This window comes from Cyprinus carpio, chromosome A9, assembly GCF_018340385.1.
Source record: "Cyprinus carpio isolate SPL01 chromosome A9, ASM1834038v1, whole genome shotgun sequence".
Taxonomy (NCBI): Eukaryota; Metazoa; Chordata; class Actinopteri; order Cypriniformes; family Cyprinidae; genus Cyprinus; species Cyprinus carpio.
The window spans coordinates 4,591,083-4,616,350 of record NC_056580.1 but is presented as its reverse complement, the minus strand read 5'-3'; the positions used below and the strand labels follow the sequence as shown (position 1 = coordinate 4,616,350).

The 25,268-nt window shown below is 39.9% G+C and overlaps 1 protein-coding gene across 1 annotated transcript; it reads left to right on the top strand.

The window, feature by feature from the left end:
- The first annotated feature begins 1,647 nt into the window (after window positions 1–1,647).
- LOC109054247 (kinesin heavy chain-like) lies at window positions 1,648–23,262 on the top strand. The gene is made up of 29 exons (XM_042763246.1): window positions 1,648–2,059; window positions 2,414–2,501; window positions 2,649–2,722; window positions 3,393–3,497; window positions 3,581–3,629; window positions 3,714–3,769; window positions 3,853–3,940; window positions 6,531–6,655; window positions 7,153–7,257; window positions 7,340–7,488; window positions 8,398–8,546; window positions 10,113–10,327; window positions 10,483–10,551; window positions 11,523–11,729; window positions 11,810–11,956; window positions 12,694–12,882; window positions 13,518–13,635; window positions 13,962–14,020; window positions 14,236–14,342; window positions 14,425–14,526; window positions 14,645–14,705; window positions 19,734–19,805; window positions 19,890–19,994; window positions 20,793–21,009; window positions 21,417–21,564; window positions 21,640–21,704; window positions 22,592–22,619; window positions 22,818–22,905; window positions 22,997–23,262. The coding sequence occupies exons 1-28, from the start codon at window positions 1,931–1,933 to the stop codon at window positions 22,894–22,896; spliced, it is 3,105 nt and encodes a 1,034-aa protein (XP_042619180.1). The 5' UTR covers window positions 1,648–1,930; the 3' UTR covers window positions 22,897–22,905; window positions 22,997–23,262.
- Window positions 23,263–25,268: the final 2,006 nt, after the last annotated feature.

Sequence of the window (25,268 nt, the reverse complement as noted above, 5' to 3'; positions counted from 1 at the left end):
ATACATTTTATTTCCACAATGACCAACACAATATGCCAAGAGCAGCACAAATGAGCAAATATAATATGTGTCAAGTTAAAAATGCCAGAATAGGGTTTGTGATTGTGGAGGAAAAAAGCTGTTAGTAAATCTGGCCATAACTGTGTTTTCAATTTTTGTTTAAATCACATTGTCATTAAAAATTTCATGCTGATCAATGGATGGTTTGAATTATCACAATGAATGTTGTTTTATTATTTTATTTATTAATTTATCATTTAATTATTTCATTTAATAATCTTTTGATCATTTTTGTTACTTGACATATATTACTTGCTCTTGTTGAGCTTATTGTTTAGTCTTATGATTGGGATTGTGTATGTTTCAAGGGATATTTGTCTTCATTCCAGGTTTTTTACGTCACAGGATGATGTTGTGAAGCAGTGATTGTCCACTGCTTTTGATTTGGTATAATAACACTTGTTGGATTTGTGCTGGTCAGATGAAGTTTGGACAGACAACGTACAGAGTCTGAGCATTAAAACATACGCAACTAAGATTATTCAATAAACTCAATAAAGTAATTTTTTATGATCATAACTTAGTCTCCTGCTTTCTGCTTTTTCAAGGCTTCACCTGTGAACCTCTCAGGCTGACAGGAGACCTTAGTTAATACAGTTTTGGGTACCAGACAAAATACAGCCAGCTCAAGCACCAGACTGAACAGCCAAATATCATCTGTAGTAATAATCAAAGCTTCATAGTGAGAAGCTCAAACACACCAGTGTCTAATAACTGTTCGAAGTACCTCAGCAAGCAGCAAGAACAACTTGGCATGTACTCTATTTTATTTGTTAAATTGTACGGCACCTTGGTACACTCTGTGCTTGATAAACACATTTTGATTTGATTTGATTTGATTTGCTTTTGTTCAATTTGATAAATCATTGATTTGATGAGGCAAGTCAGGAGACTTTCACCACACATAGCAATCTGAAAATGCTAGTAACTGTCGAATCTGTAAAAATGTCATCTAATACTATTTTTGATTGAAACAGTTATACCCCTTGAAATCCAATGTCACGGTTGTCTCTTTTGAGAAAACTTTTTTTAAAGGGAAGCTCAACAGCTGCAATATTATTATCATTATTATATATTATGCATAAAATTAGAATAGTATTAAATGTGTTTGTTTGTAAATGAAACGCTTTTAGCCAGGAGTGGCCCTGTTTTTGAGTCAGTGTGCTGTTGTCCTCTGGCAAGGGATGCTAAATATGCAAAGCCTCCTTTGGACAGCATTCAGACCTCGAGACAAATTTGTTCTTATGGTATTTGCACGATGGAAATTATAATCGTTTCTAGTCTGGCTGCTTGAGATATAAATGAAAATCCGCTCTATTAAAATGACAAAATCATCCTCATCTAATAATCGGCTGTGATTGGTCCATCCTGAGCAGCGCTGAGGAAAGTCACAGGCACCACGTGACAGCGGCTCTACGGTCTGCTTCACCAGAGCGGATTATTTATAATTATTTATGATTAATTATTATTAAGATCTTAATAATAACACCGAGATGCCTGCAGCGAATGAAACTGGGCAGTGAACAATGAAAATAGTGAAATGGCCATGTAAGGTTTTGATCCCCGCCCATCATTACGAGCGCTCGAGCAGACACGCCCTGTCTCCCTCCGGTCCGCATCCCTCCTGACAACAGCATCAGCAGCAGCAGCATCCCTCACAATCACACGAGCAGCCTTCAAAACACCCGGACGACTGCGAAATACAACACGAAGTCCAAGGATTTCAGCAGCCTTTCAGTCCAGACGCCTGAAGCCTCGCCTGTTTCGACGAGCAGACGCCCTTTGCTTCAGTTCGGGCCGTGACGCGACCGCTTTGCGCTTCGATATAAATCTAACATTCAGGTTATAAACATAATCGTGCATCATCATCATGACGGACGCGGTCGCCGAGTGTAACATCAAAGTGCTCTGCCGCTTCCGGCCTCTGAATCAGGCCGAGGTCCTGCGCGGGGACAGATTCCTGCCCACCTTCCAAGGGGACGACACCGTCATCATCGGGGTAATAACTCTCATCTGCGATCATTCACATCATTCAGATCAAAGAGATATGCAGCCTCTTTAGGACATGATGCTGAGTGTCGGCATGACGTCAGGCCTCTCTCATCAGTCCTGTTACTGTAATCTTCCTCCTCCTGTGCATGAGTGAATGAATGAATGAATGCAGGGAGTGGCTGATGATGGCTGGAGAGGCTGTTTTTTGATAAAGCTTGAAAAAAAAGACCATGTAAAGTTAAAGGTGACGTGTGTAAAGCTGAAATGACACTGTATCAGTCTGTGACGTGAGACCAAACAATGACGTTTCATTTTCCTTCATGTCTGCTCTCCTGCTCTCTGCTGGTTTCTGGGTGTGCAGGGAAAGCCGTATGTGTTCGACCACGTGTTTCCCACCAACACCACCCAAGAGCAGGTGTACAACACCTGCGCCAAGCAGATCGTCAAAGGTCAGTGTGCGAAGCCTGTCTGCGCATGCATTCAGCGGCGTCATAGTTCAGATCTTGGGCTTTAGCAGTATTGATTATTGTCAGGATAATGTTCAGCAGAGGAAATCAATCCTCTGATGTTCGTTTGTGTGTTTGTCTGATGTGTAGATGTGCTGGGAGGATACAACGGCACCATCTTTGCCTATGGACAGACCTCTTCTGGAAAGACCCACACCATGGAGGTGCAGTTATGTCTGGGATGAAATACTGCTTATACTTTTAACCCTTTCACATTATTGTGCTTCATTTCCTGTAAATGACAAATGCATCAGACGACTGATGTCATCCGTGCACACTGTACCTGTACTAAAATGAACTTCAGATATTATTGGCCAGTTTCCCTGTAAGCACTCACAACACAAATCACAAGATGATGCATGCTTTCTGTCAAAATGTAATTTCACACTAGGTTTTTAACTTCATTTTAGACTCAAGGATTTTACATCGGACATCCAGTGACAACCCTGGACTGTACCAAAGATAAAAAAGACCTTACTGTCAATATGAGATTATTTAGCAAACACAAATACAGTTAGGCTTTATGTTCTCAGCAGCTAATACACATCATGGTCAGCACAAGCCTGGTGTAGATTTATTGCAGGCGGGGCTGTATTCAGTGTCTGCTTCACCTTGTGCAGTTTTCAAAGATGAATCTGAACTTGTCTTTCTGTCTAAGTTGGCTACCTTCTACCATATTTTATCTAATAAATAATAATAAATAATATGAATATATCTTGCTACCCTGACTATGACATGACTCATTGGTTTATTTGGAAGCACTGCTGCACAGCTGGATTAGACCAGGATCAATTTTAATTGTTAAACTCAGTTTGACTGTGATGGCACTTTCAGGGCAAGCTCCACGACCCGCAGCAGATGGGCATCATTCCCCGCATCGCAGAGGACATCTTCAACCACATCTTCTCCATGGATGAGAACCTGGAGTTCCACATCAAGGTACGGAAAGGCCTAAACCAGTGGCACATCCATCATCTAGTCATCAGTATGGTGCTCTGAAAATCAGTCTCTGACTTTCCCAGGTGTCCTACTTTGAGATCTACATGGAGAAAATCCGGGATCTTCTGGACGGTTTGTGGAAAACAATAAAAGTGCAGCGTACTGAATTCACTACCATGGTTTTTATGTTCCTCTTTGTGTTTCTTTCCTCTTTAGTCACAAAGACCAACCTGTCCGTGCACGAGGATAAGAACCGCGTCCCTTACGTGAAGGTGCTTTTTCACAACCACCAGCAGCGTATTTTGAGGGAATGTGAATAAATCTGAATAACTGTTTTGTGTTTGTGTGGCGTCAGGGCTGCACCGAGCGCTTCGTGTCCAGTCCTGAAGAGGTCATGGATGTCATCGACGAGGGGAAGTCCAACCGGCACGTCGCTGTCACCAGTGAGCGCTTTGGCATTGTTCTCAAATTCAGCTGAACTTTAACTCACAACATGTTCAGGTTAAATGTTTCAGAATACGGTGTTTGTTGGCCAGTATTTTATAATCACAATAACATGGTGTAATCATGGGTTTCTGCGGGTCCTTAAAAAGTCTGAAGTTTTATAACATTTAAAGCCATAAAAAGCCTTAAACGGTACAAGAAAGTCTTAATTATGATTTCAAGAGGCCTTAAATTTGGGAACAGAAAAACCAGAATTGCTATATGGCTTAGTGTGACGATTAAATTAAAAGAGTTTATGATTTCATTAAATATGAGCGCTGCAGGTTTCAGAGTCAGCTGCTGCTCTGTGTACACTGTCCGAGAGCGCCTCCTGCTGGCAGAGAATGACTCTGCAGTTTTAATAAGTCTGTCTGCTGGTTTTGTTCAGAACAATGTGAAAATCAACCCGTGTTTTTACACAGCAGACACGAAGAGATGTAAATGTGAACTGGTGGATCAACAAGAAGATAATGCATTATAAATATCTAAACAATTAAAAGAGTAAAATATATTTATATGTTATTTAATTAATACAGTAATTGCTTGATAATAATTGTTTAAATTAATATAATTGATTGTTTTGACTCATACATTTACTTAAAAATGGCTTAAAGGCTGAAATATATAATTCTATCAAATATAATATAAAATATATAATTTTATTAAACTTTTTGCTTTTGTGAAAACCTGTAGGCTATCTGAACTGTAAATCATCCTTTTACAGTGATTTTACAGTTTTACAGTTATTAATTTTAATTAAATGTTTACAGTATTAATTTTATTTGTGTAGGTTTTAAAAAGTCTTAAATTTGAGCTTAAAAATCCAGCAGAGACCCTTCAGAGATTCCTTCATCTCAATCTGACAGCTCCCATTTAAACGTACAGCACAATGGAGGTCTTATTCTTGAGATGTACATTGTGTGTATATACAGTGGAGATCAAAATTAGAGAGCAGTCTATAAATTCTTGATTTTTTTCTGAAATATTGTTAATCTTCATCGCTCAAAATTTGAAGCTATACCTCCGCTCTACTAACATGTTTGAATAAAAATAACCAAAACCTTTATTATGTGGAAAACCGTGACCAGAATTAGAGAAAACTGAAGCTTGAAAGAAGATTGCAGCTAACATTTGGGAGGCTTACAGCTGTCAGAGATTAGTAGGAAGTGTAGAGGCCCTGATTTGAGTGACCGCAGGACAGCACTGGCTTCTCAGTCGGTCCACTCTTCTTCAAATCTCTTTCATAGTTCGGTGACTGCAGTGGGTTCTCAGCTAGAGCTTTGTTGCCAAGGATTTTCCAGAGATTTTCAGATGGGTTTAGATCAGGACACTGGGCCGCCATTTGATTATTTCAGTTTTTTCAGCTTCGAGGAACAGCTTTATCTGTTTTGCAGTGTGACAGGGAGCATTGTCTTGCATGAAGATTGGAGGCTGATTGGGAGATGAACGCAGGGAAGGTACCACATGTTGCTGAAGGAGGTTCTGATGAATATTTGCATTCATGTATCTGTATATAAGAGGCCCAAGTCCTGCTGCAGAAAACATCCCTCAAACCATGACACTTTCGCCGCATCATCCAGTCTTCTCATGCATTTGTCTTACGTGGATGACCAGCCTTCTGGGGGACGTGAATTAGTGTCATTGTAAACCTGCAATATTTGAGAGATCCCAGATTTGGAACGAGCAGCTTCTCTTGCAGTGGCTGGAGGGGTCGTCTCTTTGGCTTTCATCTGGACCGCCTCCTGTCGCAGGCTTTCAGTCACCTTAGAGTCATCTCAGTGACAATCAGAGGATTTGTGCCAGTGAAAGAGGGTTTGTCATATAATTAGGTGCCAGATTAACATCAGTCACTTGGAGGTGTCTGTAAGTGTTCTCTGACTTTGATCAGGGTTCTTTTTCAAATATCTCATTTAAGTTTTTTATACTGTGCTTCAGAATACAATTATTTTATTAAACATCCTTCGATTCCTGTTAGGATAACTTCGGATAGGACCACGCAGTGACCTTGCAGTTGAGGAAATAGAAGGTCGTTCTTTAATTTTGATCTCCATTGTACCATTCAGATTTGTCTTGTTTGTTTCATAGTGTTTTATTCTCACCAATGCTGCAGAAATACAGTATTTAAAATAACTGTTTCAAATATATTTTTAAATGCAGTTTATTTCTGCGATGACAAAGCTGAATTTTCATGAAATATAACCAACCCCCCCCCAAGTACCCTATCTATCTATCTATCTATCTATCTATCTATCTATCTATCTATCTATCTATCTATCTATCATCTTAATATTTCTGTCTATCTATCTCTACTATTCTTTATTCAAACTTCAGACTTCTTCATCTGAACACCTTCAAACTACAAGCTTTTAATCCACTTCAAATAGGCTTTCTCAAGCCAACTTCAAAGTTTGGTCACAAACTTTACTTGTCTAGTTTAAAATGCAATTTATTTCTGTGATGACAAAGCTGAATTTTCATGAAATATCATTTTACGCTCGCATGATGAGTATTGGAGAATGAGCTGTAAATGAGACGCTGTTCTGTTGTCAGATATGAATGAGCACAGCTCTCGCAGTCACAGCATCTTCCTGATCAACATCAAGCAGGAGCACGTGGAGACGGAGCAGAAACTCTGTGGAAAACTCTACCTGGTGGATCTGGCCGGCAGTGAGAAGGTCTTTTCTCTTTTGTTGTATAAAGTATTTATCAAACCTGCATGATTTCTTTCTCCTCTGGAACAATATGAATACTGATTCATTCAGGACACCTTGTTTAAATGTAAATGATATCTGCATGTCATTATTTGATTGAGAAACTAATAGTGACTGACATAATAGAAATGGAAACATATGTGACAATATTCTCATAATTAACAGGAGTGAAATGATTAGTTAAGGTGGCAACATTTTCCATTAGGGAACGTAACTAAGGGTTTTCCCTCAATAAACTCTTAATTTGCTACTTATTAATAGTTAGTACGGTAGTTGTTAAGTTTAGGGATTTAAAATGTGGTCATGCAGAATAAGGCATTTAATATGTGCTTTGTAAGTACTACTAAACAGCCAATATGTTAGTAATATACATGCTAATAAAGAACTAGTTCCTAGTGAATGATGTTCCCTAGTCTGAAGTGTTACTGTTAAGCTTGTTTATGGTGTATTTTCACACGCAGGTCAGTAAAACTGGTGCGGCTGGAGCCGTTCTGGATGAAGCTAAAAACATCAATAAGTCTCTGTCTTCTCTGGGCAACGTCATCTCTGCTCTCGCTGAAGGAACTGTGAGTGCTCGCAAACGCACACATATGTGACCGTGCATATTTGTGTCTGCTTACGCCGAATGTCCCTGCTGTGTGTGAGCAGAAGACTCACGTGCCGTACCGCGACAGTAAGATGACCAGGATCCTGCAGGACTCTCTGGGAGGAAACTGCCGGACCACCATGTTCATCTGCTGCTCTCCCTCGAGCTACAACGACGCCGAGACCAAATCCACCCTCATGTTTGGACAGCGGTACCCTCAGCACACACACACACACACACACACATACATCCACGAAAACATCACATCTAGATCAAACAGACATCTGCATTGCATTTCTTTGTGAGTTCAGTTATTTAGTGAAAAATGGCCTCATGTTTTGTACCAAACAATCTGACAGATTTAGAACTAATATAAAAACAGCAACATTTAAATGAAATGATGAACTTTAGAGTGCTTTTTTGACCCACTTTGAAAGAGTGTTAGGATGTGTACTCTCTGTACGTTCACTTAAGTGGCCTTTGAGTTCACTAATATTATATTAACATGCAAATACGTTTTTCAAAAATACCCTTTTAAGATTTGAATTACACTCGTGGACATACAATTAATACAGTTAAGCACTGCTTAGTCTAAAATAAAGACCAATTGCTATTGAATGTGAATCTGACAGCTTCTTAAAGGGATAGTTCACCACAAAAATGGAAAATCTTTCATCATTTACTCACCCTCATGTTGTTCCAAACCTGTATTAGTTTATTTTCTTCCATTGAACTAGGGCTGGGCGATAAAACGATAACGATAATTATCACAATATATTTTGCCCTCGATAAAATGATAGCATGCATTTGATAATATTCAGTATAATTTTTATGCGGCAAAAGCGGAATGAACCACGTTAACAGCGGCACACTGATCAGCTCGGCTCAAACAGCAGCGCGGGGTGAGCAGATGCGTTTACTCACTCTCGATCACGTGACCTGCACTGTGAGATCCAGTGAAGAACACAAATGTTTCGGTGATTTAGTTTAAAGCCAGATTAATTACATTTATTAAAGGAGTAATAGTTGTTATTAAACTATAGCATCTGTGCATTAGTATTCATACTGAATGCATAAAAGGAATTTCAATGGTGAGTTGATTTTTGAGTGTGTGTTATAGTGCTAAGACCATCAAGAACGCAGCCTCCATTAACCTGGAGCTGACAGCTGAGCAGTGGAAGAGGAAGTACGAGAAAGAGAAGGAGAAGAACAAGGGCATGAGGGACACCATCCAGAGGCTGGAGCTGGAGCTGCGGCGCTGGCGCAACGGTGAGCCTCTGCACTGCTCTGACGAGTCAAGTCCACTTTATTTATATAGTGCTGTACACAATGCTAATTGTACGGAATGTGTAACGTGATAGTTGATTCCAAGCTACAGTAGAAGTCAGTTTGTTTAAATTGATGTTATTTAGCTTAAAATTATAAATAAAATTCAGCATTTAGTTTGACTCACTGTAGAAGTTATACTATGGGATTTACAATAAAATGGGTCTTCATTCTAGATTGAGACTGACAGATCGTTTCTGATCTTTGAATAAGACTTTTACAGTTTAGAAGCTTAATGTGAAAGAGATCTACCATGATGACATCTACAGATGATTTTGATATTCTTTGTATTAATAATTTGAGAGAATTTTGTGTAACAGTAAATTATAGATTATAATTTAATAGTAGCTCACTTAAGTATTGAGGAGCTAAACCATTCAATGCTTTATAAGTAAACAGCAGAATTTTTAAATATATAGAATACTCCATAGGCAGCCAACGCAATGTTGACAGAACTGCTAATATTATTATACTTCTTTGTTCTAGTAAGAACTCTAGCTGGAGTGGAGTGTTTTTTTGTTTTTTTTTTTACCAAATAAACCATTACAATGATCTACCCCTGAGGTCATTAACATGAGAATTAGCTTTTAGACGGTTTTCCTTTTTGGATGTTTTTGTTTCAATAATTAAGACTTTACTAGTTATCCAAATATCATCTATGCAGTCCATTAGTTTAGTAAATTGGTAGGTTTCATGGGGTCTTGAAAGATTGGTCCATGTTTCCAGATCATGTCTCCTAAGCAAAACGTATACAAGGTAAAAAGCAAAGGACCTAGTACTGAGCCTTGTGGCACTCTGTACCTAACTCATGATTGAGACACCATTTCTTCATTTACCAAAACAAAGTGATAACAGTTAAGATAGGTAAAATTTAAACCAAACTGTCAGTCCAATGATACCAATGTAATTTTCAAGCTCATTCAAGGGAATCATGGCCAGTAGTGTCAAAATCAGCACTAAGGACCAATAATATGCAAGAAGCAGCTGTGATCAGATGATGAGAGTCATTTGTCATTTATAACTCTGCAGATTTTTTTTGTTATAAAAGAAAGATAGAGATAGAGAAATTATATAATTAAGGTCTGTAACCGACTAAACCTTCTAGGTCAAGTTGTGTTTTTAATGAGAATTTAATAACTTCTACGTAACTTTACATAGATTAACTATGTAATCTATGTAAAGATTTTGGGTCATATCCTAATGATAAAGTGACGAATGGCACCGCCTAGTTTTGGACGAGGTCTTTTTACAAATTTGTCAATAAAATGTCTGCAAGATGATGTAAGTTTTGAGGTGATACTTTTTTTGTATGTGAGCTAATGTCAGGTTTCTTGTTCAATGTAATGGCATTGCATCCCTATCTAGAATATCAGACCCTAAAAAACAACTTAAACCAGCTTAAGATTGTTTGCTTGTCTTATCTGGTTTAGTTGGGGAATTTTGGTAAACATTGGTAAACATGTTGAAGATTCCCTGACAAGAGAATTTAATTCAGTTTTTTTCTCATAGGAGAGAAGGTTCCAGAGACGGAGCAGGCAGATGCTGATGCGGCGAAGCTGGAGGGCAGTGACGAAGCATCTCTAGATAATGAGAGATCATCTGAGCGCCAGCGGGAGAGAGAGAGAGACTCTGACTCCTCCTCTATTGTGGTGCGGATCTCAGAGGAAGAGCGGCAGAAATATGAGGAAGAGATCCGCAAACTCTACCGACAGCTGGACGATAAGGTGAACATGCACTCGTCACATTATCACTGAAATACAGACACATTCAGAGGAAGTCAGCAAATGAACTCTCACTGTGCATCATCAGACCATGGATTACATACAAAACAAGATTCACATGATCCATTGCTCTCACTGTGTGTGTGTGTGTTTTGTAGGATGATGAAATCAATCTTCAGTGTCAGCTGGTGGAGAAGATGAAGGAGCAGATACTGGATCAGGATGAGGTCAGAGGCCACATTCAGATTGTGCTGTAGTGGCTGTGATATGAGAATTGTTAATAGATGATTTACTCAAACATAGTGCATTCACATCCCAAAAACTGTTTAAATACAGGTGCTCAACCTACAAAATTGTTTGTTTAATATTGATAACTTGTGTTTTCCTTGTGGTAAATTAACATTTTAAGTACATTAAAGTTGTTAAATCCAGTGTATAGGTTTAACTGACAATTGAACAGCTCTGAAATGTACTGTTTTAAGAAAAAATCACCTTACTGTTCATTCACTGTTCACAGTTAGTCAATCCTTGACATGACTGATTATGATCGGATTATTTGAAACACATTTGTTCTTTCTCTTCTTTGAAAAAAAAAAATGACTATCATTTAATTATGTTTTTATTAAATTTGGTGATCTTCTTACCATTGAATGCAGTTTTTTGTGTTCAAATGTCCATTTCTATCCGAAATTCAATGAAATTGAATTCAATGAAAAGTTAATATTATTATGTTAATTTTATTAACAAAAACTGTTGTACACTATCGAAAAAACCCTTTTAATAGCATTTGAATTTACTGATAATTCAACTGTTTGCAGTTAGTTAAAACAACAAAGCACAACATATAGTAAATATGAAATAAAAGTAACATAAAACCATAATAACAAATCCATAATAATAAAACTAACATAGCAAAACCATATAAATTCAAATGTTTTAAATATTTTATAATTTAGTTTAAACAGCTCACCCTTTTAAGTCAAGTCATGTCACCTTTATTTATATAGCGCTTTAAACAAAACAGATTGTGTCAAAGCAACTGAACAACATTAATTAGGAAAACAGTGTGTCAATAATGCAAAATGACAGTTAAAGCAGTTCATCACCTAAAACGAGAGTTTAAACTATCTGTTCATAAAGTGCTATGTGATATTGGATCTTTTGCCAGCTTATATTAATGAGCGTTATCTGGTTGCAGTTGCTGGCGTCCTCGCGTGGAGACAGTGATAAGGTGCAGACGGAGCTGGGCCGCCTGCAGACGGAGAGCGATTGCGCCAAAGCTGAAGTGCGGGAGGTTCTGCAGGCGCTGGAGGAGCTGGCGGTCAACTACGACCAGAAGAGTCAGGAGGTGGAGGAGAAGAACCTGCACAACAAACAGCTGGCCGAGCAGCTCAGCCTCAAGATGGTGACGTATTCTCACGCTGCACACTGATAGAGGCAGTGAAGGACTGACCTGTGTTCACCGCCGCTTCCATTGCTTTATAGGCCAATCTGATGGAGCTGGAGGCGGAGCTTACTCAGATGCATGAAGTGAGCTCGCAGCAGAGGAAGCGCATCGCTGACGTGTTGAACGGGCTGATGAAGGACCTCAGCGAGTTCAGCGCCATCGTCGGCAATGGAGAAATCAAGCTCGTAAGCCCAGAGAGGCCTCGGAGATTATTTTTAGAGATTAGAAAAGCTTCTGCCATATTATAAATGTAGTCCCCACAGCTTGACACACAGACAGGTTGCTGCTTTAGGGCCCTTTAAATCTTTTTTAATTTTTTCCCAAATTTTGATTTTTTTATTTAAATTTACATTTTTCCCCGTTTCTGTTTCCTATTTTTTCGAAATTCTGTTTTAATGGTTGTATTAAATTTGAGCAAAAAGCATATCTAATTAATTGAAATCATGATACACCATTTAACATCAATTTATTAAAAGTTAAAAAAGAGTGCCCTACAAAATCAGTTTTGCTTTAATGGTTTAATTCATTTTTAATAATCCAAAAATATACCAAAACAATTAAATGAATACCTTCCTTCATTCATTCATTTGTGAAATTCTCTGCTGTCTGTTTTCATTTTTCTGGATTTATGATCTAATACAAATTCATTCTCAAAAAGAAGTGGGAAGCAAATGAAGTCGTAAAACATTAACAACTGAATCTTTTAAAATATAATTTAAACTGCACAACAGAGATTTACTATGTATGTAGGAAACTAGAGACAACGGCAGAGCTTTTGTATTTGCTTTTTTATTATTTTGTCATTATTGAAGGCACCTTGATCTGCCTTCATTTCCTTTGCTTATTATGGCTTTCCTGTAGTTGCAGTAGTGTGTGTTTACTGTCACTGCAGTAACCTGTGCGTTCATGTGTGTGTGTGTAGCCGGTGGAGATCAGCGGTGCGATCGAGGAGGAGTTCACCGTGGCACGGCTGTACATCAGTAAGATCAAGTCGGAGGTGAAGTCGATGGTGAAGCGCTGCAGACAGCTGGAGAACATGCAGCTGGAGTGCCATCGCAAGATGGAGGAAACCAGCCGAGAGCTGTCCTCCTGCCAGCTGCTCATCTCTCAGGTGTGTGAGTGTGTGCGCCTCTGTCCACATCATTTTACATCTATTTTAAAACATTCTTAATAGTGCTAGTGGCTCCATCATGAATCTGTCTGATGCTAGTGAGCTAGCCCTTACCAAAAAGAAGTATACTTCAAGTTTGTTTTATTAAGTATACTTAAGTAAAGTTTAATTTTATTCCATAACATTACAGTTTTGATGCTGTTTCATGTCAGAGGACCGTGTTAGATTACATGTGTTAGTATCTGTTGTTTCTTTTTTTTTTCCTTTACTTGTGTTTTTTGGGAAATTCTGTACAGAAGATGTATACTAGTGCCCTCTACCGCATAATAATGAAAACACGGATTCTAGGAGCACAAGTATAGCTCAAATATATTTAGACTTTTTGTAAGTGTAAGTCAAGTATACTTAAATACTCAAATGTTTAAGTATATTTCTGAGGAGAACATAAAGCCCATTTCTGAGAAGTACATAAAAAGTAAACTAAAAGCATACTTTCCTATTTTTAGTTTAAAAGAAGTATACTAATAGCACACTTGAATAAACTTCTTTTTCATAAGGGATTGCATGACGTGTGGTTCACGCGGCCCAGATCTACAGGTGGAGTGATGCTGTATTCTGTGTGTGTGTGTGAGCAGCACGAGGCAAAGATTCGCTCTCTCACAGAATACATGCAGAACGTGGAGCATAAAAAGCGACAGCTGGAGGATAATTATGATGCTCTCAGTGAAGAATTCTTCATGCTGCAGAACTCAGGTGAGCATTACACACCTTATATTAGAGAGGAGTGATATAAAACCCAGTCACAACACTTATTAAATATTAGTCTTTTAAAATGATGTTGATGATGATGACATTTTTTCAACTTTCTCCTGTAGTGGATTTCCAAACTTCCAAAGAACCACAATTTAGATGCATTTTGGTTCTTGAGAGTTTGTAGGTGTTGTTATGTGCCTTACATGATGAATTTTATTTACATACTGCACCTTTAAGACGACCTCTACATTCAGAATTGCACCAATTTCAAGCTATATTCAATATGTCCTGCTATATTAATGATTATGCATGTGTGTTTATATCAGAGAGTCACGTGGCAGAAGCGGATGGAGGAGAGAAGGCAGACAGAGAGGCTGATGGGAAAGTAAGTAGAACAAACATGGATCTAGTATTTAATACATAAACAGGCCTGTGACTAGTGTAAGAAGCACTGTGACAAGAGAGATGGTGTACATGATGGGGTCATGGTTCATCTCAAGCACAGGTTTCTTCAGGTTAAAGAGAAGTCACTAATGGCAGTCAGTAATGCAGATGTGATTAGGTTTGATCAGGTGTTTATGTGTGTGTGTGTTTGTGTAGAAGGCCACTGGTCGTCCAGCTCTGCACGCGGAGTCTCGTCAGACGCAGCTCAGCCGCCTGCGGGATGAAATCAACGAGAAGCAGCGCCTCATCGACGAGCTTACCGAGTCAGTCTTCCTGTGTAGATGAAGGTCAAAGCCTTTTAGCATAATCACTGAGGTGCTAATGCTGTCCCCACATGTCTTGCAGTAAGAATCAGTCTCTGGAGCTGGAGCTGGCTCACGTGCGCTCCAGTCTCAGTAACCTGAAACAGCAGGACGACACCAAGAGCGCCTGTCTTGAGCAGCTGTCGTACGTTTTCTCTCACTACTGCATAAATACACTGAGATTGTAAATCAGCCGTTTGCATGACGAGCGTAAAGAGAGGCTATAGTGTGTGTAGTGTGTGTTAACAATGGTTTCTCACCAGGTTTCAGAAGGAGAGAAATGAGCAGTCCAAACAGGATCTCAAGCGCCTGGAGGACACTGTTGTAAGTGTCTCATACCCACTTCTCCTCTTACTCTACAGTCAATCTCTGCACCATGTGATGATGTCATTTCAGAGCGCAAAACTTTGTGGTTCTGCATAACAGACGAGTCTATGAAGTAGAGCTTTGGTGTTAACAATATATGTGTGCTGAACTCCACTATAAACCTATTTGTCAACATAATACTTTTCTGTGTAGGCATTTATTTACATTTACATTTAATCATTTAGCAGACGCTTTTATCCAAAGCGACTTACAAATGAGAACAATAGAAGCAATCAGATCAACAAGAGAACAACAACGGTATACAAGTGCCATGACAAGTCTCTTAGTCTAGTACAGAACACGTAGCCAGGGTTTGTTTTTGTTTTTTTTTAAGAATATGATAGACAAGAAAAGAAAAGGTAAGTACTAGTATTACTTGGTTAAGTGCTGGCGAAAAGAGTCTTTAGATGTTTTTTGAAAATGAGTAAAGACTCAGCTGTTCGAATTGAGATCGGGAGGTCATTCCACCAGCTGGGAGCAGTCCAGGAAAAGGTCCGTGAGAGTGATTTTGAACCTCTTTGGGATGGCACCACAAGGCGTCGTTCACTTGCAGAGCGCAAACTTCTGGAGGGCGCATAAGATTGAACTAATGAGCTTAGATATGTTGGTGCCATGCCGTGCCAGTGGTCGTCTTGTAGGCAAGCATCAGTACCTTGAATTTGATGCGAGCGGCTACTGGTAGCCAGTGTAACCTGATGAGGAGAGGAGTAACGTGAGCTGCTTTTGACTAATTGAAGACAACCCTCGCTGCTGCATTCTGGATCAGTTGCAGAGGCTTGATAGTACATGCAGGAAGGCCCACCAGGAGAGCATTACAATAGTCCAGTCTGGAGAGAACAAGAGCTTGGACAAGAAGTTGGGTGGCTTGCTCTGAGAGCAAGGGGTCTAATCTTCTGCTGATGTTGTATAAGGCAAATCTGCAGGACCGGGTCATTGTAGCAATATGGTCTGTGAAGCTTAACTGATGATCCATCACAACTCCTGGGTTTCTGGCTGTCCTGGAAGGAGTTATGGTTGACGAACCCAGCTGTATAGAGAAGTTGTGATGTAACGATGGGTTAGCTGGAACCACCAGCAGTTCAGTCTTAGTAAGGTTGAGCTGAAGGTGATGGTCATTCATCCAGCTAGAAACAGACAGGCTGAAATGCAAGCAACTACCGTCGGGTCATCTGGTTGGAATGAGAAGTAGAGTTGAGTGTCATCAGCGTAGCAGTGATAGGAAAAGCCATGCTTCTGAATGACAGATCCTAATGACGTCATGTAGATGGAGAAGAGAAGTGGTCCTAGAACTGAGCCTTGAGGAACCCCAGTAGCAAGTTCTTGTGACTTAGAAACTTCACCCCTCCAAGACACCCTGAAGGATCTATCAGAAAGGTAGGACTTAAACCACTGGAGTGCGGTTCTAGAGATGCCCATCTTTCTGAGTGTGGACAGGAGAATCTGGTGATTAACGGTGTCAAAAGCAGCAGACAGGTCCAGCAAAATGAGTACTGAGGATTTTGAAGCTGCTCTTGCCAGTTGCAGGGCTTCAGTAACCGAGAGCAGGGCAGTCTCAGTTGAGTGGCCGCTTTTGAAGCCAGATTGGTTGCTGTCCAGGAGGTTGTTCTGTACAAGAAACATACAACGTAGAGAGCTGGTTGAACACAGCTCACTCAAGTGTCTTTGCAATGAATGGAAGAAGGGATACTGGTCTGTAGTTTTCTAGAAGTGCTGGATTTAGACATGGTTTCTTCAGCAGTGGGCTTACCCGAGCCTGCTTAAATGCTGAGGGAAATGTTCCAGAGAGAAGAGAGGAGTTGATAATGTGAGTAAGTGAAGGTATGACTGAAGAAGAAATCACTAGAAGGAGGTGAGTGGGGATCGGATCAAGTGGACAAGTAGTAGGATGACTGGACAGGATAAGTTTGGAAACGTCCGTCTCTGAGAGTGGAGAGAAGTGTGCATTAGTCCTTGTGAAGTTATCCTCAGTCTTCACTGATGGTTCTTGTCTTATTTGTGAAGAAAACTGCAAAGTCATCAGCTGTAAGAGTCGATGGAGGAGGAGGTGGAGGCGGATTAAGAAGAGAAGAGAAAGTTTTGAAGAGTGTCCGAGCTTCACAGCAGTTGTTAATTTTGTTGTGGTAGTATAATGTTTTAGCAGTGAAGACATTTGCAGAGAAGGAAGAGAGGAGAGACTGATACACACTGAGGTCAGTAGAGTTTCTTGATTTCTGCCATTTCCTCTCTGCAGCCCTGAGTTTAGAGCGATGGTTTACAGAGAACATCGGACAGCCAGGGGGCAGATGGGGTGGTGCGTGCTGGTCTAGACGACAGTGGGCAAAAGTTGTCCAAGCAAGAGGTTAGAGTGGAGCAAAAAGTGTCCATAGCACTGTTCGTGTCTAGAGCTGAAAACTTAGAGAGTGAAGGAAGTGAGGATGAAACCACAAAGGATAGGCGAGATAGAGAGAGTGAGCGTAGGTTCCGTCGAAAGGTGACCTGCGTTGGAGCGTGTGCCACTTCAGGAGTAAGTGCTAGGTTAGCAGTAATGAGGAAGACGTCTGAGGTAAGCAGTGGAGCAACTAAAGAGTTGTCCACTGAGCAACAGTGCGTGTAGATGAGGTCCAGTTGGTTGCCTGATTTGTGAGTCGCTGTAGTAGACACTCGCTTGATCAAATAAGGTGAGCAGAGTGTTGAAGTCAGCAGCCTGGGGTTTATCTAGGTGGACGTTGAAGTCACCAAGCAGTACCAGAGGAGTACCATCTTCAGGATAGTTTGATAGCAGCACGTCAAACTCCTCCAAGAAGTTTCCCAATTGACCTGGGGGACGATAAATGACCACAAAGTGGATTTTAACAGGGTGGGTTACAGTAATAGCATGTGATTCAAATGAATCGTTACCTGTAGGTGATGGTTGAAGATCAAATTTCCAATCTTTCGATATAAGGAGACTAGTACCTCCACCCCTCCCAGTGGTACGAGGGGTGTGGGAACAAGTGAAATTAGTGGAGAGGGCTGCGGGAGTGGCAGTGTCTTCAGGTTTGATCCAAGTCTCAGTCAGTGCCATGAGGTTGAGGTTGAATGAGTAGCAATAGAAGAAATGAAGTCTGCTTTGTTAACAGCAGACTGGCAGTTCCAGAGACCAACTGGAATAGAGAGCGTAGTAGTAGAGGTCAGCGGGACAGGCTGTAGATTTGTCGGGCAGGCCTTCCTTGGACGTACATAGCGTGCTCTCCGAGTGTTAGTAGTGATAATAGAGATCTGAAAGCACATAGTGACTACAAGTGACCGAAATAAGTAGTTTAGAACAAGCTATAAAAAAAAGAAAAGAAAGGGGAGAAAAGCAATACTCAAGTGCCCTGTCGGTGTCCTTGCTCGGTGGAGTCGTACAGGTAGAGTAGATGGTCTTCACATGAGGGGGCTTCACACGAGGGCTTCTTTCCTAGCAACGACGATCACGCAGTAGTCTAATGAGAAAACGAGGCAAAACACTTACAAACTGCTGTCCTTATCTGTTGCTCGACTGTTTCTTTTTATTTTATTTATAAATCGACATAACATAAGTGAACTGTTGACCTGCTGTTTATGAAAAGATGTTTGTTGAGCTTGATTCAAGACAGTGAAAGGGACTATTCAGTGAAAACCTGAAAGCGAGGCCAGTTTCATAAATCTGTTAAAGCACAGTGTTTAACCACAGGATTTAGCTATAACAGAATATAAGAAATGGCATTACATAATCCAAACTGAAAGATGAGATAACTCTATTTAAGACTTCCTAAGATCATAGAAATTTTACATTTGTGATTACCAGACACACAGGACCTGATAAATTCCAGAGTACCTTTTCTGCACTCCATTCTTCTTGATTGTACTGAGAGAACCACATAGGGGAGGGCAAAATGCTACATACATTGCAAGTGACAGTGACATGAGTGTCACATACTCAGAAATTGCTCTGCATTTATCCCAAAACACACACACACACACACACACACACCCGGAGCAGTGGTCAGTCATATTGCTGCGGCACCCGGGGAGCAGTTGGGGGTTTGGTGCCTTGCTCAAGGGTCTCACCTCAGTTGTGGTATTGAGGGTTAAAGAGAGCACTATACATTCGCTCCCCCCACTGACAATCCCTGCCAGTACCGAGACTCGAACCCACAACCTTTGGGTTAAAAGTCCAACTATAAATTATATATTTCTTCTTATTAAAGTTACAAAAGTGATTTAGTCAAGAGCAGTTACAGATTTTCTCTCTTTTGTTGTTTGATTAACATGAATGACTGCTGTCACTTTAAGAGCTGCTGACAGCAGATCCAACATACTGTTACACATTTTCTTTCTCAGCTGTTTGTTAAATTACGTTTTTTATGAGGATACTTGCAAAGACAGGCATTTTGACACATAAAAGTGTGTGTATTTAACCGTCGAGGGCCTATAAAATGGCTAAAATAACTCTCCATGTGCGCGTGCTTCTCTGACAGCGCTCAGACAGCTCGCACATATAGCCAAATGAGATTGGCTATATGTCACTGCTGACTGCATTTCAGCGGCTTAAAATCACTTGTTTTTAAACAGCAATGCTAAAAATGCGTGCAAACGACACGTTTTTGTGACAACATACCACAGCAACATCACATGAATGTGTTACCACGATACAGACAGTAGTCCAAAATCTCTACCGGTTAATCGTGTCTAATAACTATCTTCGAAAAGTCTTTAAAGAACAACTCAATTCAATGCCATAACCCAGACATATAGAGTTACCTATGTTAAAACAACAGACCCAGCTCTTGTAGTTAGGTTGCTGCTTCACATACACGTGCTCAGGTTTGAAACAGTGCTTCAACTTTCAGAATATGTTTTTATTGATGATCGTGAATCATCAGTGGGGCCATGTCCTGAAAATGAAGAATTTCACTGCTAATACTGTATGTTAATAACCAGAACAGGTATTTGACTCTCATACTCTCGTTCGGGGTCTTATGTAGCTGTTTCTCTTTGTCTTAGGCCCGTGAACTCCAGACCCTCCACAACCTGCGCAAGCTGTTCGTTCAAGACCTCACGACTCGGGTTAAAAAAGTGAGTTCCACATGTGTACACGGAGATCTGGCTTCACAAATCTTTGGCTGCTGTGTGTCTTTCTGACATGTTCTCCTCACACAGAGTACAGAAATTGGACCTGATGATAGTGGGGGGTCTAACACCCAGAAACAGAAGATTTCCTTTCTTGAGAACAACCTGGATCAGCTTACAAAGGTTCATAAACAGGTGAGGATGTGTGTACTCTGCAGAGGACGTTTCTGTGTCAATTCAGTCTTAAATTGTTAATTAAATGTAACGAATGGATTTACCTTTTTTCTGTTGAGCAAAGTATTTATATAAAAAACACAGCTTAGCATTTTCAGATGAGATTCAGGCATTGTTTGGTTTTTCCAGTCTTCTTTATCTTGCTCCAAAGTTCTTAAAAAAGAAAAAAATTAATATCATGACAGAAATTTCATTCACTCAGAAATGAAATTTCTGTCATGATTTATTCACCATCATGTCATTCCAAATCCACTTTTGTTTATTTGAACAGAAATTTTAATATTCTGTTATCATTTTTGTCCAGCCATTGGAAGTCCATGCAATAAAATTGTTCCAAACTTCAAAAAGCTCTTAAAGACATTGTGAAAGTAATCCATAGGTCTTTTGAAGAGACACAATCTCTTTATATGATGAACAGATTAAATTTAGCCTTTTATTCACACAAACATTGATCGACACACACAGATAGAACACATCAAATTATGCCAAATGGCGACTGGAACAGCATCTTAACACGTTAAGTTCTTAATGTGTGCTTTCCTTCTTTTCCATCATGTAAAAGCACTGATATCTAAGAAAAGCACAGCATTAGTGCCAATGATTGAGCATATGGAAACATATGGATAGCATCAGTCTTAGTATGATTGACATTGATGATTTTGGTTTTGAGCAGGAACAGAGTACAAGCGCTTGCATATCATAATACCATGTCCTTTAATTGATCGTTTATGTTCATTCTAATGAGTAATGTTTGCGCAGCTGGTACGTGATAATGCAGATCTGCGCTGTGAGCTTCCGAAGCTGGAGAAGCGTCTTCGTTCTACGGCTGAGCGGGTTCGGGCGCTGGAGACAGCACTGAAGGACGCTAAACAGGGCGCCATGAACGACCGCCGGCGCTACCAGCAGGAGGTGGAGCGCATCCGTGACGCCATGCGCCTGCGCTATCCTACACGCCGATCCAACGCCGCTCAGATCGGTACTGCACCTTTCCCGAGATTCAGTGAAGAGTGCATTTTCTGTTTGTGTCAAACCTTACAATAACAGTTATAGCCTACATGCAAGCGCTATACATTAATATATTATAATATGAATTCAGTCATTCAAGTCATTTTATACAATACATATTGCTCCAAAAACGCTTTAGAGTAATGAAGAGGAAAACATCAATTTCGCAAAATTCAAAATAAATTAAGTTATAATTACTTCAATTTCTACTATAAAGCAGCTCTACAGAAGAAAATGCTGTCATTATTCTGCTCAACTGAATTCAATTATTCAGTGATCTTGAACAACCACTGAACAAAAATTCCATGAGTAAGTAGCAGACAACAAAGATGATATAAATACTATTTTTTGCTCTGTTTTGTGTGTAACCACTGACAGCTAAACCAGTGAGACCCGGACACCATGTTGCAGCCATGTCTCCCAGCAGCTTCTCCTACACCTCCACGCGCGCGAGTAAACCTGCCACGTCCTACAGCAACGCTCTCTTCCAGCAAGAGGAACAAGCTGCGCTTCAGAAAACCAACACGTGAGTGTCTGTCCTCCCTGTTCACTTCCTGTCTGCCGTCTTCTTCTCCTCTCACCTGCCGTTTGTTTGTTGTAGTGTCGGTTACAGCACTGTGAGACCCACAGACGTACTGAGCTCCTGTCCGCTTGACGTGGAGAACGGTAAGTGTGTGTGTGTGCTTTCACTGCACTAAAATGTTGCTGGATCTGAGCTTCAGTGATGTAACTGATCACGCTACTACATAAGCAGCCCACAAACAATCATGATGCATTCATGTATTTATGACTGTGACCTAGTCTAACACCCAGAGGCATTTGATTCAGTCCTTACAAACTGTTCACAAGTGTCTTTGATATAACAAACTTTAGATAACTTGTACATATCAATTTGGTAGTTTTGGCATTTTTACCCCTATACTTAGTTGAAAATCTCCAACATTAATAGCAGTAATTATCTGTTTTTTTTTTTTTTTTTAAAAATCAAAAAGCACACTGGACCTCATTTCTGCAGGACAGTGGCTCTCAGGACCAGAAATGAGGAACTTACAGTAGGAGGGATCTAGTTTGTTTTGTGTCAGTTTACCCAGGGATCTTGTTATTGTAAAATCTTTTTTTGGTATAGATGTACCTTGTCTTTGGGCCTCTGACGTTCAGGAGCAGCAGGTTTAAAGAGCTGGTGCGGAGCCCTTATTTCAATCCCAGAACCAGCTTTTCTCAACCATTTTTTTTTTTCGACGCCAAAGTAAGCTATTGTCTATGAATGTGCGAGACTTCCTATCCAGTAGCTACTATAGGTAAATAACTGAAAGAAAACAAAGTGTACATTATAGAACTATTTGTGTGACAAATAAATAATATGATAACAAACACCCGTTTGCAAATATAAAGCAGCATAGAGATAGTTTATGTGTATGGTTAAAATCAAACCCTCACAGATCTACGTTTCAAATGGCCACACCCACTCTTAGGTTAAAAAATCAGGAGAATACAGCGTATGTGTTTGCTTGCAGCAGTAGTAACCTTTCATTCTCTTCCTTTATGCTTTTCAGGAAACAGTACAGATATTAATGATAACAGGTAAGTGAACTCGATATGTACTGTGACAATGTGACTGATTCTAGACAAGACTTGATTGCAGTTTGTCGGTTGAAGTCTAAACAGAGAATTTGAATTGTGAAATATAAGTTTCCGTCACCTTCAATTTCAGTTCAATCTTGCATTTATGTGCGTTTAACTGCATTGAGTGTGTTTACGCTCACTGCTTCTATGTTTCAGGAGCGATGTTCACTGTGGCAGCATGGTGGATGATGCTTCACGAATCTACATCATGCAACAGGAGACTGCAGCCAGTTAATCGTTTAATGTAAGCCAGCACATATGCATATAATGAGCTAAGAAACGACTGTTTTCATCAGTGTGCTCTGCAGATTCTCATTTTGTCCCGCTTTCTCCAGATATTCCAGTTGTGTGCATGCAGCCGTCCAGCCCTCGCCATCTTCGTAGAGCTCCAGAACTTTCATTCCTTGACTTCTTGGCTTTGTAGTGTCTTATACTGTATGGAATATATCATTCATGCACAGTCATATCATGTATCCCGTCTCATGTATCTCACTGTTGCATGTTTGTGTGTTTAATAAGAAAAACAGCTCATAGGTTATAAATGAACCCTCACGTACAGTAGATTATTTGAATACACACATCTGTATTACTTGCATTATAATACAGGAGAGTACGAGAAAATAACTTCCTTTAGTCTTGCTGAGCCTTAAAGACAGAGACGGTTAAATATTGTGAATGTGTATGCGCAAATACACACTCCTAGATCCGCATATAACAGTGTCATCATGCAGATTTTGATACATATTATATTCAAGTACTGACTACCTCCAATTGTGAAAAAAAAAACAAAAAAAAAACAAAAAACATTTTCAATAATATTTGATTTGCATTGTATCTGTTTTTGCATCACAAATGACTGGGATGAAAAATTGCTGTGGTTCTAAAACGCCCCAGGTGCTTCGGTTATTTTGCCAAAGGCTCTAACCAATCACCGCTCTGATTTCTCTCGCAAAATCCTGATCAGCCAGTCAGGATGACAGAATGAAGAGCAGTGTGATCTGTCCCTGCAGGATCCTGTAAGCGCCGCCGCTTGGTCTGTCAGATGAATGTGTGACTGTTCTTTCAAATTCTTCTTTAGACAGATTCACTTCACTTGTATATTTAGCAAGACGATGAATGACTGAGGACATATAAACTGTATTATGATGAAGGTTTAATTATAGATTTATTTAGCACTGAAATGTTTGCTTCTCACACTTCCCTAATTCAAACTTCTGTCGTCACCACTAGAAGAGAAAATCTCACTTCACAAACTTCAGAAACAGATGAAGGAGCATTTTGTGCAATATGTCAGCTGATTTACTCAAGATATCTTTATTGACGGTTGTTCTATGTGATATATGTACAGTGTGCTAGTTTGCTGGAAGCCAATCCAAAAAATAAATATAACTCAAAGAAAACTGATTCTTTGTGTGTGTGTGTGTGTGTGTGCTAAACTTGTTTCTTCAAACTAATTGACTTAGGCAACTTTAGTTTGATGCCACTATATCTATCTATCTATCGATCTATCTATCTATCTATATGTGTGTGTGTGTGTGTGTGTGTGTGTATTTACAGGTGCATCTCAATAAATTAGAATGTTGTGGAAAAGTTCATTTCAGTATTTCAACTCAAATTGTGAAACTCGTGCATTAAATAAATTCAATGCACACAGACTGAAGTAGTTTAAGTCTTGGTTCTGTTAATTGTGATGATTTTGGCTTTTCAGTGAATTGTTGGCCTTCTGAAGAGTATGTTCATTTACTGTACATGTACTTAATATTTGGTAGGGGCTCCTTTTGCTTTAATTACTGCCTCAATTCGGTGTGGCATGGAGGTGATCGGTTTATGGCACTGCTGGGGTGGTATGGAAGCCCAGGTTTCTTTGACAGCGGCCTTCAGCTCATCTGCATTGCTTGGTCTCTTGTTTGCTCATTTTCCTCTTGACAATATTCCATAGATTCTCTCTGGGGTTCAGGTCTGGTGAGTTTGCTGGCCAGTCAAGCACACCAACAACAGCTTTTGGTGCTTTTGGAAGTGTGGGCAGGTGCCAAATCCTGCTGGAAAATGAAATCAGCATCTTCAAAAAGCTGGTCAGCAGAAGGAAGCATGAAGTGCTCCAAAATTTTGTGGTAAATGGTGCAGTTCTTCTTCTCCTTAGCCCAGGTAAGACACCTCAGGAGTGGCTTAACAAGAGGAATATGACAACTGTAGCCAAATTCCTTGACACATCGGTGTGTGGTGGCTCTTGATGCCTTAGTCTCAGTCCATTTCTTGTGAAGTTCACTCAAATTCTTGAATCGATTTTGCTCGACAATCCTCATAAGGCTGTGGTTCTCTCGGTTGGTTGTCTTTTTTCGTGTTCTTTTTCTTCCACACTTTTTCCTTCCACTCAACTTTCTGCTAACATGCTTGGATACAGCACTCTGTGAACAGCCAGCTTCTTTGGCAATGAATGTTTGTGGCTTACCCTCCTTGTGAAGGGTGTAAATGATTGTCTTCTGGACAATCAACTGTCAGATTGTCTTCCCCATGATTGTGTAACCTAGTGAACCAAACTAAGAGACCATTTTGAAGACCGGAAACTGTTTTTTGAGTTGATTAGCTGATTGGGATGTCACCATATTC